Source organism: Spermophilus citellus, assembly GCF_964194105.1.
Source record: "Spermophilus citellus genome assembly, chromosome: 16".
Lineage (NCBI taxonomy): Eukaryota > Metazoa > Chordata > Mammalia > Rodentia > Sciuridae > Spermophilus > Spermophilus citellus.
This window is the reverse complement of record NC_138196.1, coordinates 28,499,080-28,517,660: the sequence shown is the minus strand read 5'-3', so window position 1 is coordinate 28,517,660 and position 18,581 is coordinate 28,499,080. Positions and strand designations below refer to the sequence as shown.

Below are 18,581 nucleotides of genomic sequence, written 5' to 3'. Positions count from 1 at the left end.
CTAATTTATATATTAAATTGGAATGGATGGAGCTTAATTAAATAAAGTAGTTGGTGTAACAATTGTATTTTTTATGGCATTCAACAGAGTTGTTTGCAAAATGGGGTCACAAGGAGCTGGAACTTCCAATAGAAGCCATTATGGTTTGTTTTACACAATCCATTTACGGTTTTGCTGATTCTATGAAAGGAGGAACAAGACAGTCCTATTGACTATTTTATAAAGTTCAAGATCTTTTCCTTTCAAAAACCTGTCGCTTATGCATAATAGGACACTCATATACTTACAACATGTTTAGTCATACATGTCTCATTTACAAAAAAAATCAAAAAAATGATGATGCTTATTGAAATTATTATAAGAAACTTTAAAAATTACAATTGGCAACTCTAAAATAGTGACTGTACAATGCAATTTCCCAATTTTCAAAAAAGTCATAAACTGTCACACAAAGGAAAAGGTTAGTAATATTATTTATTTTTTTAATTTTAAATTTTTTATTTGCAAGTTCTTTCCTGGAATTGGATCAGAAATTTAGAGCACCTTAGAGATTTCTGGACCAACACCTTCATTTTGTATGAAAAAGAAATTCAGTGTGGTTGGACCATAAGCTCAAATCATGCAGTCAGTAAATACAAAAAGCACCCATTATAAGCCAGCTCTTCTAAGTCTAATGTTCTTTTTCTTTTTTTTTCATATTTTTGTTAGTGTTTTTTATTGTTGTTCTAATTAGTTAAATACAAAGATAAAATGCATTTTGACATATTGTACACAATGGAGCATAATTTCTCATTCCTCTGGCTGTACATGGTGCTGAGTCACACCAGTAGTGTAATCACACTTGTATATAGGGTAATAATGTGTGCCTCATTCTACCATCCTTCCCTTCCACACCACACCACTCCTCCCTTCACTCTCCTTTGCACAATCCAAAATTCCTTCATTCTTCCCTACCCCTCCACTATGAATCAGAATCTGCTTATCAGAGAAAACATTTGGCCTTTAGTTTTGGTGGATGGGCTTATTTCACTTAGTATGGTGTGCTCTAGTTCTATCCATTTACCTGCAAATGCCATAATTTCATTCTTCTTTAAGGCTGAGTAACATTCAATTGTGTATATGCACCATGTAGTATTTTGCCAATATTTATAAAATGCTGGCAAAAAATAAACATGGAGGAAAATAATAATATGTTTGCAAATGAAAAATAAACCCCTTAAAAACTGCAATTTAGAATAATATCTTTATTGTAACAGTGATTTTAAAAATACATTTCTAGAGGGCTAGGGTGAATCTCAGTGGTAGAGCACTTGCCTAACATGTATGAGACCAGAGTTGAATCTCAGTACTGAAAAGCAAAAATATATAAGTATATGCACATATGTATAATATTTATATGATATTTCTAGCTAGTATTTAGCTTCTGATATATCAAGTAGATAGAGGGTAGAAAACTAGAATGAAAAGCACCAATGAGAAGAAAATATATTATTATTTCAGGTAAATAAGTACTAATTTTAATTTTCTATCTTTCTTTTTGCTAATCCAACCTGATGGACAGAGAGGAAAGGAGAACTCAGTGGCTCGGGTGGTCAGGAAAGCTTTTAAGGCGAACAGGATATAGGTGGCAGGGAAAGACATGCCATCCCAGGCAGGGTTCTAAGCAGGAGGCTCACAGACTAATAAAACAAAACACTCTAAAAATTCACCCAGCAGCAAGAAGCTCTCAAAAAAGCCCTGGCAGAAAGGAAGTTTGCCCTAGAGCTCTGTGTACATGTATACCTACAAAACTGAAAAGGAACTGGGCTGCCTCTTCTCCTTCACACTGACCCCAAAAGTACACAGAACTGTTATAACACAAAAAAATGTTTGCTGAATCCTTACTACCTTAGAAAGGCTTTCATAATTTACTTAGAAAACACCAGTGTCAATAGTTCAAAGAATGTGGCCCACACAGGCTTGATTGCATTATTAAAGCACAGGTCATTTTTCAAATGCAGGGATTTGCTAGCATCTCCTTTCTGGCTGAAGTAAAGTGCAAAGAAACCTATATTCTTCAGAGCTGATTATTTCTGACCCTTGTGAACTTCTTCAAGGCCTTTGACTTTTTATATATTTTGAATGTTTGACTCCAGCTTATTGTAACTCCTGATTCTTCACATTTCACCTTCAGCCTTTACTAAGTGGAGATATCTCTTCTTCACAATCTTTCCCTGCAATGTAGAGTTCTTATGAGGCTTCCTGGAAATGATCTGTGTGTCTGATGCTACATGATTATTACCAGCAAGTTTGGATCTAGGTTTTCATTTTCAAAGTATGGAGCATATTTTCATGAGATGAAAAAAAAATATTTACTGATCAATTCAACAACATTGACCAGAAACCTACTATAAGCAGGCAGAGATGTTATGAAAATGACACGCAGTTATATTTTAACTAATGGTGCACAAAGCCTTCTTTCATAGTCCTAAACCATTACCAAATACCAGGAATTAACTCTACTGAGAGTTAGGGAACAGAGTCAGATTTCAAAATTATTTCTCTCTCAACAGTACTGCAATGAATGGAAACATAAACTGAGAGATTCATTTCAGTTCCCTAAAGCTCTGGAAAACTAAAAGAAGGATTTCTTCCATTCCCAAACTGCTCAAATGTGCTTAAAGACAGCATCCATAGCCCCGTTAATGATAGCATGAAGGGTTCCAATTACAAGTGTTTCAATAACTTTATTCAATGAATCATGCAAGAGATTAATTATTCTCAGATGAAATGCTGAAAAGAAAAACCTGGTACTTGCCTTTGTATGATAAATACTTAAAAAAACCAAAGCTATTAGTATGATTCCTTAATGTTAGTTATATAAAATCCATATAATTATACTAATCTTTTTATAAGTAGAATTAAATAATAAATATTCCAAATTTGCCAGCAGGGATTATCATTTTAGAGTATGTAATTAGAGTCCTCAGAACACAGAGGAAGCCAATTTAGTTCTTCCCAGCATTTCATTTCCTGTTTGATCTTCCTAGATTGTTGCCATCAATTCTGTTAAATGATGCTTTAGGTAGTTAAAACATTAAACTTCGTGCAAGAATAGATTTTTGTTTGTTTTGCTTTTGGTGCTAGGGATGGAACCCAGGGCCTCTTGCATGCTAAGCATGTGCTCTACCATTGAACTATACCCTCAGCCAATAAAAGATAGTTTTACATCATATAACTACAGTTCTCATTCCACCAGCCAGAGGGAAAGACTTTAAAATCACTTCATCTATTTAAACATATTGAGAAAACATTTTAAGTTATCAAAAGTACAGCCTTCCATTGAGTTTTCTACCATGATGATTATATAAGAAAATTGTCCCTCACCACATTATCTGGGTTAGAACAGGATAACTGAAAACATGTGTTTATCAAAGAGCTTATCAAACTGAGAGATACTGTAAATAATAAGGTAAAGTATGGAAGAGAAAGACTATAGATGTAAGTTTTATTGTCTAGGTCTAATAACTCCCCTGTTGAAAATAAAAATTTAATACTATGATATTCTCAATTTATAAGTATCAGAAACTATTTTTACTAGTCTTTGCTAATTTCTTAAATTCCACTGCAATCACACAAAGCACCAATCAATCTAATAGTTGTAGAAGTCCATAAGCACAAAGCACATTTCACATTAAACAGATGAAAACCAATCTGAGATCTTGCCTAGGGATTTGCTTTCAAACATTTTCATAATTAGTCACTTTCTATCAACCTTGAATTAAGGGCATCTATATATAGTTTCCTTAGTCTATCAGAGCAGACTTTATATGAAAATTGAGGAGCCTTGGGATTGAGGCCCCAAATAGCTGGGCATCAAGCCTTAGACAGTTACTGAAGGCATCGAGACAGCTGAAGGAAAAAAAAGGCAAAAAAACCTACCTACAACATGGCCTCAGGAACTCTACAAATCAACATTCAAAGACACTAGATTATCCTAAAATTAACACACATGTGGTGTCATTTACTATGCTTACATATAAGGCAGGGATGAGGTGTCTAGTTGATCACAGGCATAGCAAATGGCCATTTCTCTTTCAAACATCTCCAAAACCCAATACCCTATCCCTCAACAAGGGTAGAGAATAGATGTGAATATGCTTATTGGAAGCAGATATTGTCTTGGGTTAAAAACTGATCAACAGAAATATTTAAATATACTTACATGAAGAAGTATTTGCTCCTTCTGTTGATACTGATATTCTAATGGGAGACTCTATAAAACAAAAGGGGCATGAGGCTTTACTGAGTCATGCTACTTGGACTCTTCAATTTAAAAATTGCCAAGCTTGGGTATTATAGAAAAAGCAAACTAGAATGCAGTACAAGCATTTCTAAGTCAGAGGAAAATATATGCAATATTCAGAGACCACAAAGGAATATTTCTATGGTTTACACCCAAAGACTTTTGAAAGAGAAGAACATGAAAGCAGTCCACCTACAGATGTCCCACATGTCAACTGCTAAATGACTTTCAGAGAAATATCATCAAACAGATCCACACTAGAGATGAGATAGATAACTCATTCTCTTAGGTGTGGGCTTGATTTTAAGAATTTTAAGAAACATGAAAACAAAAGGAATAACCCCCATATACAGAGAAAAGGGTCATCTTTCATGTATGCAAAAAAAAAAAGAGGAAAATATTTCCAGGAGACTTGGAGATGCATAAACATCCTTACTAAACATGGGGCTCAATAAAGTCCATGCAGGACTCAGCAGAGCAATTACATTATGGTCAAATAAAACATGCTAAATAAACATATATAACAATAGCTAGGGATATACAGGAGCAAGATTTATTTTTCAGATACCAAGAAGGAAGGAAAACCAGTGTGTAAGTATAGACGAAGCATAAAACATAAATCATGCAGGAAGAAAAACATGGGATCAAAGGGTTTTCATTAGTAGGAAATCAGAAAAATTTAGTATCAAAGAAGGATTGAAATTTACAGACAGAAAAGTTATATTCAACTCACATATCAGGAAATAATAAAGTCGATCTAAATTCTCAAGATAAGCACCATTTATTTTAAAATATCAGGTACCTAACAGCGTCACTGGAGACAGATAATAAAATCCTTACATTAGAGAAATGCCTAAATGAGAGGTGAAGAAATTAACATAGTTTCATCACTTTTTCCCTTATCTCTCTCCAACCCTTCCTTTTTCCTTCTTTCCTTCCTTGCTTCCTTCTCGCAGAAAAGATACCATCCCTTAAACTCCAGAATCACCCCAGCCCACAAAACACACACACATACATGAGAGCAAGGAGATATGAATATGCTCTGAATATGGCTAAAGCAATCTAGGATACAGACAGAGCCAGCTTTTATGACTCTGAACATTGTCTTAGAAGGGAAGAGGGAATGCTGATGGAGGTAAGATGGAAGAAGACTGGTGGATAATGTGGCTGCCTGGAGTTCTAACAAGTAGGGGCCATAAAGAAACATGTCAACCAAGCCAAATTACCCAATAGGGGGGCAATGAAAAGAATACTGAGCTCCAAGTACCTTCTCTTCTATTTCCTAAAACACATGACTTAACATTTCTAATGCTTCAGTTCTCTCATCTGTATAATAAGGAAAAAATAATGTCTCATTTTATGATTTTGTTGTGATTATCAGAGGTATAAAAATCTTTGTAAAAGGTACCATGCAAAACAAGTTATCATTGTACCTTAGAAATGAGTTTTCTATATTGGCAATCTAAAATTTCTTTGAAATAAAGATTAATTTTTAGATGTTCTAAGATTCCACTAACTATAAAATTACAGAGAATGGAGAAAAGTTATTTTTTTAAAAAAGCACATATGCAATAAAATGAATAAATTCATAACTAGTGGAGAGATGAATGAATAATGAGTGTAAATGGATTAGCAGAGTTGAGTTCTAAGTAGCTATCATCATCCCAGACTGTAACTGCTATCAGCAAATACTATAAGCAAATCAGAAACAAACAGAAATGCACAGACCAAAAGCAAAAAAGGAAGAAGAACAACAAAATAAAATTTCAAAGAATCAAGCTAAATGTTTGTTCATTTTGTGAATCACAATGGTAATTAGAATCGCAAAGGTCACATACTGACACATTATCTAGAAATAACTCTAATGGGTGAAACAGCACAGGGAACCGAGAGCAGCATCTATAAAGCTACACCAACTGAGCTTGTAATCCTGATGTCACTAAGTATCATCTAGATATTCTTTTCTCTTGTGTGTGAACAGGTCCAAAGTTCAGACATACAGTAAGAATCATCCCTTAAGTAAAATCCAAAACTGTAGAGTGGGACTGAGAAAGACATTGAGAAAACAGCTGATAAGAGAAAATAAGAGAAAACAGCTGAAATTTGGATGCAGAAAGGGTTCTGATTAGTAGAAGGAACAGCCAGCAGTTAGGTCTGACATTCTTGTTAGTAAAGTTTGCCAGGCTTATTCTCCTTACCTGAAGACACATATGTTCTTTCAGTTGAGGCTGGCATGCCAGTGATGATCTCTGCAAAAAAAGAAAAGGTGATAGGATATTACGATGTACAATCAGGAGGCTGGGAGCCAGGACCACAGCCTGCCTTCATACTGCAAATAAATATCAAGGAAGGAGGTATTGCAAAGGGGTCAAGAAAGTCCTCACTTCCGCCTTAGAGTGAGAAATGCAAAAACAGACAATCTAAATGAACAATTCTTCCTTCTTGGGCCAAAAGCATGAGACTGACTGTACTAGAATAATTAGGAAGAATTCACTACCCTTCTGGGGTCAGTGAAGAAGAACATAGGCCAAAGAGGCAGTGAGTTCTCAGAAAGTAAAGGAGCAACAGGGAAGCCAAGAAAGTCAAAGCTGTGTTATCAGAATTTTTATGTTATAGATTTTTTAAAAATTATACTTTTGTTCAAAAATAAGAACAGGCAATGCTTCTAGTTGGCACTGGTGAAAAAAGTCAAGTTCCAGCAGGGAGCTCTAGTTAAAATTGACAATTTTAAGACTACCTGGCGCAGGATATAGAGGAAGCAGGCAGCACCCACTTAAAAGAATTAAAGGAAGAACCTGCACACTCAGGACACACTATTATCCGGAGATTTGTAGTGATCTTGTTCAAGACATTGAACTTGTTTTCTTTCTGTTTTTGTGATGGGACAAAGGTGGCTACACCATCTAATTCTGTGTTCAGTCATTCTAAAAAGGACTACTACTATACAAAAATGACTAGATCCGACTGAAAATCCTAAGGAGGTCATTCATGCTATCAGTTTAGGTCTGAATTAATGCACTCAATTATGGAGTTGGATAAGTTTATTGTCAGTATAATCATCTTTAAATCTAGATATGACTATTTAGGGTTTCTAGGACTAGACTTCTCTAGTGAGAAAGAGAAATCAATGTAAATGTCAGTATTTCTACAACAGATGAAATTCTCTAGGGACAAAAGTTTTTGCAGAATTGAAAGGAAAGAGAAAGTCAGGTGAGATTCAGAAGGGATGCTTAATTATCAAGTTAATTACGAATACGACCAGAAATGTACCTTTAGTAAGACCAAATGTGTCTTACTGGTGCAAATTAAGTAAGGATGGGCCTCCCTTATCAAGGATTAAGAGGACAAACCATACAAAGAATAATACTGTCATCAAGATATCAAAGATGTATTCATCAGTTCTTAAATCCACTAAAAATGGTACAAAGTGAAAATAATTCATATGCAAGTATGTACTACATCCTTGGGACTTTCTCAAGTAATAGGCATTAAAGAGAATATTTTGAGCTGATAATATGGATACTGGTTTCTGAAGCAGCCATAAGTATCTCTCTTGAGTTGGTCTGTAGAGAACGAAATTGCTCTTCTTGGAGAAAATGTAATAAGAAACTTTTATTTAAGCTTCACAGTATATATCCTTCTTTAGGAATACCTAGAAGAAGCTCCATGTTTCACAACGTGCCCCCATTAAGAGAGAAGCCTCCTCATTCTGCCCTTCAGACTACATCAAGGGCATGACAACCAGATTGATGTAGGGAACTCAAGATGCACAACAAGGGATGGGCAAACTCCAAATCCCAAGCTCTAACTAAGATATCAAGACTCCCCTCAAATTGATTTTTTTAATTTTTTACAAAATAATTAGTTGTCCACTGTGACCTTCCAAGGGAGAAGAAAAAAAAAGTTTTTCTATCGCTGGCAAAAAAAAAAGACCTCAGAGTAGAGGAAAGGTTAACCATACATTTCCTTTTTTAATTAAATGCTGCATAAAAAATACCAGAACAGGAGGCTACTATAATGATGCATGTACACAGAGACAACTTAAAATAACCTCCCTTCCTAAAATTAGACATTTCTCCCAGAGACCTCAAAAATACCTTTAGTGATTATGGTCTCAAATGAAAACTTTCTAAATTTATCTTAGGGGGAATACAGCTTAGAAATTAACATGTACTTCTAAATGAAAGTCTTCATTTGAAAAAGAAATTTGCCAATAAGAATCCTTAATCCTTTTATTAAAACCACTGAGCAAGCACTTTGTGTGTGCTACGGGCAAAATTCATAAATTTATAAAACCATCTTCTGTTATAATTTTAAAATAATTATAATAAATAATTTATAATATAAATTTGAAAATAATTTCATACTATATTTATGGACTTCTAAAAAATTTTAAGTCTTGAAATTTCCCTGATAATTATTTAAGCAATATGCTTTCCAATAGTAATTTGGTATATTAAATTTGTTAATTTACTAAAGGACACCCCCCTTCATTAGAGTAAATTAATGAGGATTCAGGATCATCAGGAACTGAATAATACTGAGCAACTTATGCCAAGTAGACTAGGAAACACAAGGAACATTAGTGTATTTGTAATATTTTAATTTTTTAAATAAAGTGTATCTGTTTTCAAGGAACTGTTGCAGTGTCTGGGAAGGAACTTTTAATTATTATAAATGCATGACTTGTCTGAGATTTCACCATAAGCATAATATACTAAACATAACTATTTACCAACACACACACATACGTATGCAAACATACATGATGTGTTTGTTTCAACATTCAATTGTGTGTCTCCTTGTTTTCTAAAATTATAAACCAATTATTCATACAAATATTTGTTATAGTGACTCTTTTTAAAGATTAACAAAGTAGGCACATTTATTTATTAGTACTAGTAAATATGACTTCAAGCATATCTTTTGAGCATTTGAATTCTTGCTTATAATGTTTACTCTAAAGTAACTGAGAACTTTCAAAATTAATAATAGTATAGAAACATGACGGATACTATACACCATCTACCCTATTCTATTCACATTGCCCTTGCTTATTAGTTCCACAGAAATCCCAAATGATATAACACATGTGGAGACTGCTATACACATTATGAAACATATTATGTGTTTTTCAGCACAACTTAGATTGTTCGCTAATAGCATGGCATTTCTAAAATCACTGTCAATTGAGGGGGCTAAACCTATTACCTGCATGAACCAAATCTGTAAGGCACCAATCGATAATTTAATCAAATTTTATAAAAATAATGTTTTTCTATTCTTCTCAAGTAAAAGAGCTATTTTTATTGCCAGAAGCTCAAAATGCTCCTGTGGGATCCTGAATCTCACTAAAATTATTTTTCTCCTGATTAAAAAGGAAAACATAAGAGATGATTGAGTAGTTGTATATTCTCCTGTGTTAATCTTTGAAAAGAGAGCATTACTTAATTAATTTGAAAACCAGTTAAGTCTATTATTCTCTTCCCTATTCTAATACCCAGGAGTTTTCATAAAGCTTGTTAGCTAAGAATTAATTGCTAAATGAAGGTTTCCTATAGAAAGACCAAGCTAGATAAAGTACAGATAAAAATGAAAATATAGTATATGAGCTGTGAAATACTGTATGTGGCATTCTCAGTTGCCAAATATGAATTTATGAAAGGAATATACTTGTAATTCATCAGATAATGACTGCTACATATGAGATCCTTCTTTATACAAAAATTCAATGTTAAATAATCCTCAAAGTAATTGGCATTTTGCTTAGGTTTATAGGTCTACAATGGCAAATTCTGTTTTCCAATTCCAAATGGAAGTTAAAAGGCATGGAAAAAGGTAGAAAACATAAATTTCTAAATTGTTCCTTAGCAAAATGATTGACTCTGTGTACTTTTCTCAATGCTTGAAAATAGTGGTCTCTGTAACTCAAGTGCATAAAAATTTACATGGACTTTCTTAAATTTTTTATCATTTCATTTACACCCATTTGTTAATCTAAGTAGATCTAAACAATAACTTTCAGTGCAGAAAATATTTATGATCTCAACTAATTTTATTCTAATAACTATTGTGGTTGTCTTACTTGGATTAAACAGAGTGCCAAATAGCTTACTCTTTGGGGAAGAAAGCAAAGATCTTCTTATGAACATCTCCCCACACCCCACCCATCTCTCTTAGAATCATGCATCAAAAGTAATTTGAAATATTTTAGTCTAAAAAAGGTACTATGTGAAAATTTAAGTAAATTAAAAGCAATCCTTTGTATATGAAGGTATGAGCATAATTATCAGAGTGTAGCAACATACCAGGATCATTTATCAAATCGACCTGTATAGAAATCGTCTAATCATAGCCATGTACTCTTGGAAGAAATATGTTAAAGGTGAGTAAAGAACACAAAGTAAAATTATATTTCTCTCTTCAAATTTTTCTCAGAGTCCTAGAGATATGGGGATATGCTGACACAAAAGTTGTGCATCTGAGCACCAGTGACTCAAAACCCAGCTGAGAGTCCTTTAATAATCAGCCATGAATTGAATATAGTAAAATCACAGATAGCAGTGGAGGAGGATGTAGGATCCTGGTACTTAAATATTTCAATTAAAGTTACACTATACCTAAGCCCCTGGGGTATAGGGTATCTACCAACACATGCAATAACCAGTCCTTATCAATCTTGGAGCCTGTTAAGCCATAGATCGCGTTGGGCAGCCTGCTTGACCACCCATCCTCTGAAGGTAGGGCATTTCTGAGCAGCCACATTTCTGTCTTCTCCCTTCCTTGGTGAGCAGAAGTAGACATCTAACCAGGGGGAAATGATTTACAAGTTCTCTCAGTCTTCTGGTAAAGTAAAATATGATAAACCCTGATAATCAGATCCTTGTTAAGGAGAATTTGATTGGGGAACCCAGAAAGCCATCATACAGTAGGAGTTAAAGGAAGCCTTAAATAGAGCCCAGGAGAATATGGCCATGTGGGATCATCAGCAGGTCATAGTTTTGAATTTTTAGAAAGCATACTGAAATCAGGAGCAGTTATAAGTCATGGGAAATCTCAGGTACTTTTAAGGTAGAGGCTCTCAGAGATGCCACAGGTACAATTCCATCTCACTGAGTTCCAGTTTGTATGAAGTTCCACTTCTTCCCCATAGAATCTATTTCCTTTGACTCACCCCATTTCTTCAGTTCTGTTCTTCACAAGTAAAAGAATCTGCTTAAATATTTGCACATATACATTCAGATATAGAGTGAACTTCAGTATACAAGGAATTGAAGAAACCTGGGTTCGTGTCTCATTTTGTTATTAAATATATTTGTGATTCTAAACAATTCTGTTTTCTATTCCGAATCTCCCATGTCTTTTTAAATACAATGGGAGGGTTGGATAAGGATGATCTATTCCTCACATGCCCATAAGACCACCGTGCACTGTCATCAAGATCTCTCACTCCTCTCATTCAGATGTTTGAAAATCAATAGAAAATATTCCTGAAAGAACTTTAGTTGTTTGTCTGAAAATAATTTTCTTACAAATTTTATGAATTTCTCTTAATTCTTGTCAGGTTATAAAAAAAGATTCATTATCAAAAACACTTCTTTCAAAAAAATTTTAAATTAAAAAAAACACTTCTTTCACTTATCTATTATAATTTGTGGGAATTACATATTCAAGTTTGAGCACTAAACCAAGGCCTGAAAGAGTTAATATACAAAAATGAACTGGATGTCTGTGCTATGTGAGAATAGTAAAAAGTCATATTATCAAACACTTAGTACACAAAAATTAATTTTAAAAAACTCTACAGGCTTTGGCCAGGAATAATATACTGGTAAATAATTCATTGCTTAATCCTTTAAATCAGAAACCATGAAATAATCACTACGTAAATACTTAGTGAGACTATGATACTAACTATAGTTTTATTTATTTTCTGGAACTGCATAGTTTGCATAGTTACACAAATCTAATCCAAAGGTCAAAAATAATAATCCAATAGCATTTATTACTGAATCAAGCAAGTATCAAACTGAGGAGAAGCTTCAAAACATGGCATATGAGAAGTAAAGAATGATGCACTGGCTGGGCACAGTGGTGCATGCCTGTGATCCCAGTGATTCAGGAGGCTGAGGCAGGAGGATCGAGAGTTCAAAGACAGCCTCAGCAAAAGGGAGGTGCTAAGCAACTTAGTTAGACCCTATCACTATATAAAAATACAACATAGGGCTGGGGATGTGGCTCAGTGGTCAAGTACTCCTGAGTTCAATCCCTGGAACCCTCTCCCCAAAAGAATAATGCACTGGAATTGATTTTTAAATTAGTTTCATATAGCATCATATAAAATCCACATGGGGTAAATTAATACTAACAAAAGGCTATGCATTAGTTTAAAAAGTAAAACAATTTTATATATGTTCATATAAAGTTTAAATGGCTGTTACAATTTAACTACCATAAGCACTACTCCTAAAAATAGTAATGGGTTTGTTTCATGGTTCTTTACTCTCTGTGCACGGAGTACATTTACAATGAAAATAACAAACTTTGATTACACTGCTACAGAACAGTTCATTGGGAAGTCCACAGAGAACAAGACATTAACCTGGATTTTCCCAACCCTGTTCCATATTTTTATCTCACTCCCTTCTCCCTATCCTATTACATCACGAATGGATGAAGTGACAGAAACTACATCAGGACCCTATGGAGTTAACCAGAAGTTATTTACTTTTCCTGTGTTGACCTGTTTTTTTTTTTACCTTATCACTTTAAGAGACCATGTCCTTGCAAAGAACATTTCCCCCCATCTTCTACTAAGAAGTAATGCAATTAGGCTTGGCTTTATAAAGTTGACAAGAACTTATAAGGGCAATCATTAACTGCCATAATTAAAAAATAACATCTGATTATTCCAAGAGATTTAAATAAGCATTTCTAGGTCACCAATAGCTCCTACAGATATCTCTATTGAATTGTGGAGTATTGGGGGTTTAATGAAACAGAGAGACACTAGCTATGGATCTTTTACTTTCCTATACAACTCAGAGAAGTTGTCAGAGGGCAGGTGGATCTTTCTACCTCTAAGTCTTTCATTTCTTTAACAAATAGCCCCTGGCGCTGTTTTGAAGAAAGTTGAATAAGAAGCCTGTACATAGTAGGAAATTCACTACCTCTAAGATTTTCCTACTTTCAAAATTAATAGGCCCTAAAAAATTAATAGGCCTAACTTGCTGCTTAACTTGATACTACCTAGAGCCAAAAGTAATCACTTAAGAAAATATATAAAGGAACATAAAAATTGCCAGGACTGTGTATGTATATGTGTGTATACATACATGTAAACATGTACATACACAGAGTTATACAGACAATATAGGCATGTCACATATATCTACGTATACATATATAATACACATATCTTCTTTCTGAGTGTATTTGTGTGTCTGATAGATCCAAAGACTGGACTGCCCTTTCTAAACAGCTTAAATGGGACAGTACAATCTCCTTCTCTTAACAACATAAGTCTCTCCACAATTCATAACCTATTCAAAACCTTTAAAAAATCTATGTAAGTCCATATCATTTCATGAAGTGAAGAGCTTTGGGAAGGAAGCCACAAGATGCCTGAATGTTGATTTTCTTTCCAACTTTTCTCTTTGTTCACAATGAGATTTAAGCCACCACTTAACCATAAGTCTTACCACATATCTTGATTACTCCTCTTACACATTGGGAGACAAAATACAGCAGGTATCTCTTACCATTTGAGTCAACAATGGTGATATTGGCAGAGGCACTGTCATTTCCTAATTTGCTGATCACTTTGCACATATATTCTCCAGAATCAGCCAGTGATGCTTTGTTAATTCGAAGTTCTGACTTCCTACAAGATCAGGACCAAAGTGGTGTAAGTATACAGCACAGAAATCTAGTAAATACTAAAATATATATCTCTGTAGTTTCAGATATTACAAATTCCTCCTCCCCACCCTACATATATCATATTACAACACAACTTATGTCAACTTGATTGCATGATTGACCCAGAGTAAAAGTGAGATAAATCACATTAAAGTTATACCATGGATATAATCTTATTTATCACATGGACCAGTATTTTAAAGGAGGTCTTTCTAATTTTTATTTTTATTCCTCTACCTCTACTACTACCACATTTGTATGCCTTAGATGTTAGAGTTCAATTGATAAATTTTCATTCCTTCCTGCATCTAAATGTCACCAGCCACAAGGGAAGAGAGAGAAGTGTAAAATCATTTCTTACAAGTCTGGTAAGGTCAGACATTTAAGGAACACTAGAATAGGTAAAAATGCTCTGTGCTTCAAAGTAGAGTAACATCAGGAATAATGTTAATTTTGAATGAAGAGGATTTCTCATTTCCAAAAGAAAGGGAATCTGTCTTAAGGATCCTTAAGATTATCATTGCTAGAAGCATAGTACCACATGGATGTTTCTTAATGCTGGAATAAATATTCATGCAACAATAGCACATTCTTTTATAAAAGTCTGAATATTAAATCAATATTCACCATTTTGAACATGGGCAGCACTGTGATTTCCATTTGTCTGTTTTACTGTTGCACATAGACTGCAATTTAAGCACATAAAAATTCAGAACTACTAGGATTGGCTCAGAGTTTACAAAAGCCTTTTCAAAGCATCTCAAGCATCTTTCTATGCTCTGGCCAGGTAACTGTAACTTCCTGGGATGTTGAAAGGAAGACAATAGGGAGAAAAGGAGGGAGAAAGGAAAGACAGCGATCTTTCTGGTTGATTTTTTAACTCTGATAATTGTTTAGTAACTTTTTTCTGGTCTTGTAGACACACAGTTAATTATTAACCAGGTATACTCAATTGTTCCAAATTTAATTTCTCCTCTTCTCCAGCTTATCAAATTGAATTGCCCACAGATCCACATGTAAGCCTTACGGTCTTCCATCTCGGTGCTTTGGGTTGGGTCCTTTCTTCCTCCTGCAATGGGGCCCTGCATTTTTACCCATCAAACTCTGAGTTGACCTAGGAGGACTATCTCCAGTACCAACTGTCATCAAGCCTTTCATGATTATGCATCTGGAACTACTCCCCTCTAGATTCTGACAGCCTAAGCACCTCTCTTATAGTCTTTAATAATAATAATAATAATTAACAGTTCTTTCAGTAGGTCTTATCTATACACCTACTACATAAAAGTCAGAGGGGGGAGTGGTAACTTAAATGTATTGGTATTCTCAGAGCATACATCCTTGCTTTGTCTTTGGGATGTCCTCAAACATTATTGGATGAATATGTGAATAAAGGAAGAAAATATTTGGCTATTCCCACTTATGCACCCTGCAGGACCTAAAATTCCTCATGTAGGTGACAGGAAGAGGCTGAGACAGTTTAGTGGTCCAGACCAATGACAGCAATGGATTGAACCAACATGTTGACTGAAAAACTATACTCGCCAGTCATGATTCACCAGGAAGTCAATAGGCAAATTTGAGAATAAATACATAAATAAACCAAACAAACAGTTCTATACTCAAAAAAATTGGAAAAATATTAAAGAAAAACAAGCTTTTTTCCTTTTTCTCAATTCTATAGGGTTTCTTAGAGCCTTTAATATACTCATGTGTGTTAGTATATTATTATATTGTATATCTGACAGTCTACAAACAGGATACATTCTTTCATTTCTCCCAACTTATTTGAATGTGGAATCCTTTTCACTCACATAAAATACCTTTAATGTTAATAATAATGTTTAATATTAACACTTAATGTTAATATTTTCAGAAAGAATAGTTGTCAGAAAAAAGCTGGCAAAAAAGTGGATCTAATACAATAGCACCCTTGTTTATCTATGTAATGGAACCACCAATGGCCATTTAAGAATATTCACACATTAATCAGAGAGGTTACAAATAGTAAAGTTTCCCTAAAGTATATCCCTCTAAACCAAAATAGGCTGTTTTTATGGCAAGTGTCCTGACAATAAAAATGTAATACTTAAAATACAACATATTAGTATATCACTGTGAGAGGTTCTGAATCTTCCAAGCCTGGTTTTAGAGTATTCAAATATAAAGTTTTTTAATGGATTATCAGTTTTTCATACACTTGGCCCCTTCAAGACAATTTTCCTTCATGACAGGATTCTTTGAAAGATAAAGAGGAAAAAAGAGCTAAATGTTTAAAACCATCAACAATAATAGATAAAGCCAGAAGACTATTAGAGTGAGAAATAACACCCTAATCTTCAACACCAGAGAAAGAGTAAATTACTAAAATAAGAAGATGGTCACTTTTCTTGTTAAGTCCCAAAATTCTGCGATAGGATTATTACAAAAGCATCCAAAGAATCCACAAAAACCAAGAACAGCCCTTCTTTCCATTTATATAAATCTAAGAACAATCTTAAACTTGTATGTAAAAACCTTTTTCTTGACCCTGGCAATTTAACTATTGAACTAGATTAAACTAAAGGATCATGGTAATCAAATTTATAGTTAACATAAGCTTAAAAAGATAGCTCTAAAATAAAAATTCTCCTAATAGGCCTGGGCAGTGCTTCCTGGAATACCACCCCAAGTAATATAATCAAATGCTATTCTTGAAAGAAAGGGAACAAGAAAAAAAGAAAAAGACTTTTTTTTTTCTGCTCAAATAGATACTGCATTAAAGAAAGCTAAAGGGGCTTTAAAAAAACAGTACTTCTCTGTAGTTTTTTTTGCAAATGCGTAATGTGAATTTTTAAAGCCAGCATCACAGGTAGCCATGAAATCATTTCGGTAGAGAATCTTTTCAGGAGTTCTAGGGCAGAATGTCAAGATTCAATTTAATCGCAAAACAGATACATTCAGATTCAAAAATCAGTGATCCAGGCGTGATGGCACATGTCTGTAATCCCAGTGACTCAGAAGGCTAAGGTAGGAGGATTTTGAGTTCAAACCCAGCCTCAGCAACTTAGAGAGGCCCTAAGCAACTCAGTGAGACCCTATCTCTAATAAAAAATAAAAATAAAAAATAGCTGGGAATGTTGCTCAGAGGTTAAGCATCACTGGTACCAGAAAAAAGAAAGCAGTGGGTAGAAGTGGTACAAATATGAAAGGGAAAAGAGATGAACTGGCTACAATATACAGAGCAAAAATTTTTTTTTTAAGTAGCAATATATTTAACAGTAAGTCATTTATTTAAAAAATATTTTTCAAATAAGAAAGAGGAAGAAAAAAAGAAACTTATGCACTCCTGAACCACATTAATATTAAACCAGAGCATAAATAAAATTTGATTCAAGGCCAATACACTGACCACTGGCTGGATCACTTCTAGAATACTGAACTATTTTTTTTAGAGTGACATTTATTGAGAAATATCATTAAATGCAGGACTTTAAATGACTGATCAGACTTCAATAGGGACTAGAGATCTTAACCAGAGAGAGGACTCTATTAAAGAAACAAGGTTCCATTGGCAAGCAATTATGAATGAAGCATGAGTAGCTAGTTAAATATATTTCATGACTGTCATCCAGAAAAAGCAATCACTTGGGGTTGATAAGTCTTACAGAAAAAGGACCTAAGGTAGAACTAAACCTTACAGGAAATAGAAGGCATGTTTTGGGTGAGATTATAAGGAAGAACTTTTTGAGCAGTGAGAAATAGATAGGGTATCTTGTCAAAGAGTTAGGTTTTCTTGTTGGAAAGATTCAAGTCTGGAGAGCCACCGGCCAAGCATACTCTGACAAGAATATCTCTATGCAGAGAAAGATTAAATTAGATCAGTGGTTTCAACTATTTTTGCAACAAAATCCTGCTTAAAATGAAAACTTAAATCAAAGTCTCATATTCAAGAACATTATAGAAAAAAAGTATTCAGGTAAAAGTGATGGCAATCCTTTTTGCAATTCAATAGAAATTCAGAATTCTCCAAGGACACAAATGGAAAATCAATGATCTAGATGAACATTACAATCCCTCTGAACTGTAAGGATTCATTTTAACTATGATTCTTCAATACTCATATCCTATAGTAGGGACATAATGCCATAAGAAAGTAGAAATTACCAAACTTCTCTTGAAAATTGTAAGTTGCACCAAGTCCTAAGGCTTTCAAAAGTATGAATAGAACCACCTTATATTTCTTCAATAGGCTGCCACATATTGTCCATGGAAGGTTAATTTGGAAAAATCATTGCAATCCCTTCAAACATAAAGGTAACTTTTTGCTCTTTCATTTATGAGTTTTCTAGGGTCTAAAAGTTTGTGTGTCAATGAGTTTCCAAACTCTGAAAGT

At 34.1% G+C, this 18,581-nt stretch overlaps 1 protein-coding gene across 8 annotated transcripts in view; it reads right to left on the bottom strand.

Moving 5' to 3' along the window:
• Window positions 1-18,581, bottom strand: part of NRG1 (neuregulin 1) — a gene marked incomplete at both ends in the record, with an annotated part of 1,011,199 nt that overhangs the window by 136,746 nt on the left and 855,872 nt on the right. For 5 of the 8 annotated variants that reach the window (XM_081269697.1, XM_081269696.1, XM_081269695.1 and 2 more), the window contains 3 exons: window positions 4,205-4,255; window positions 6,484-6,534; window positions 14,047-14,168. In XM_081269697.1, coding sequence (XP_081125823.1) covers window positions 4,205-4,255; window positions 6,484-6,534; window positions 14,047-14,168 — 224 coding nt within the window. The remainder of the gene's footprint in view (window positions 1-4,204; window positions 4,256-6,483; window positions 6,535-14,046; window positions 14,169-18,581) is intronic. The other 3 variants (XM_081269690.1, XM_081269692.1, XM_081269693.1) reach the window with 2 other exon arrangements.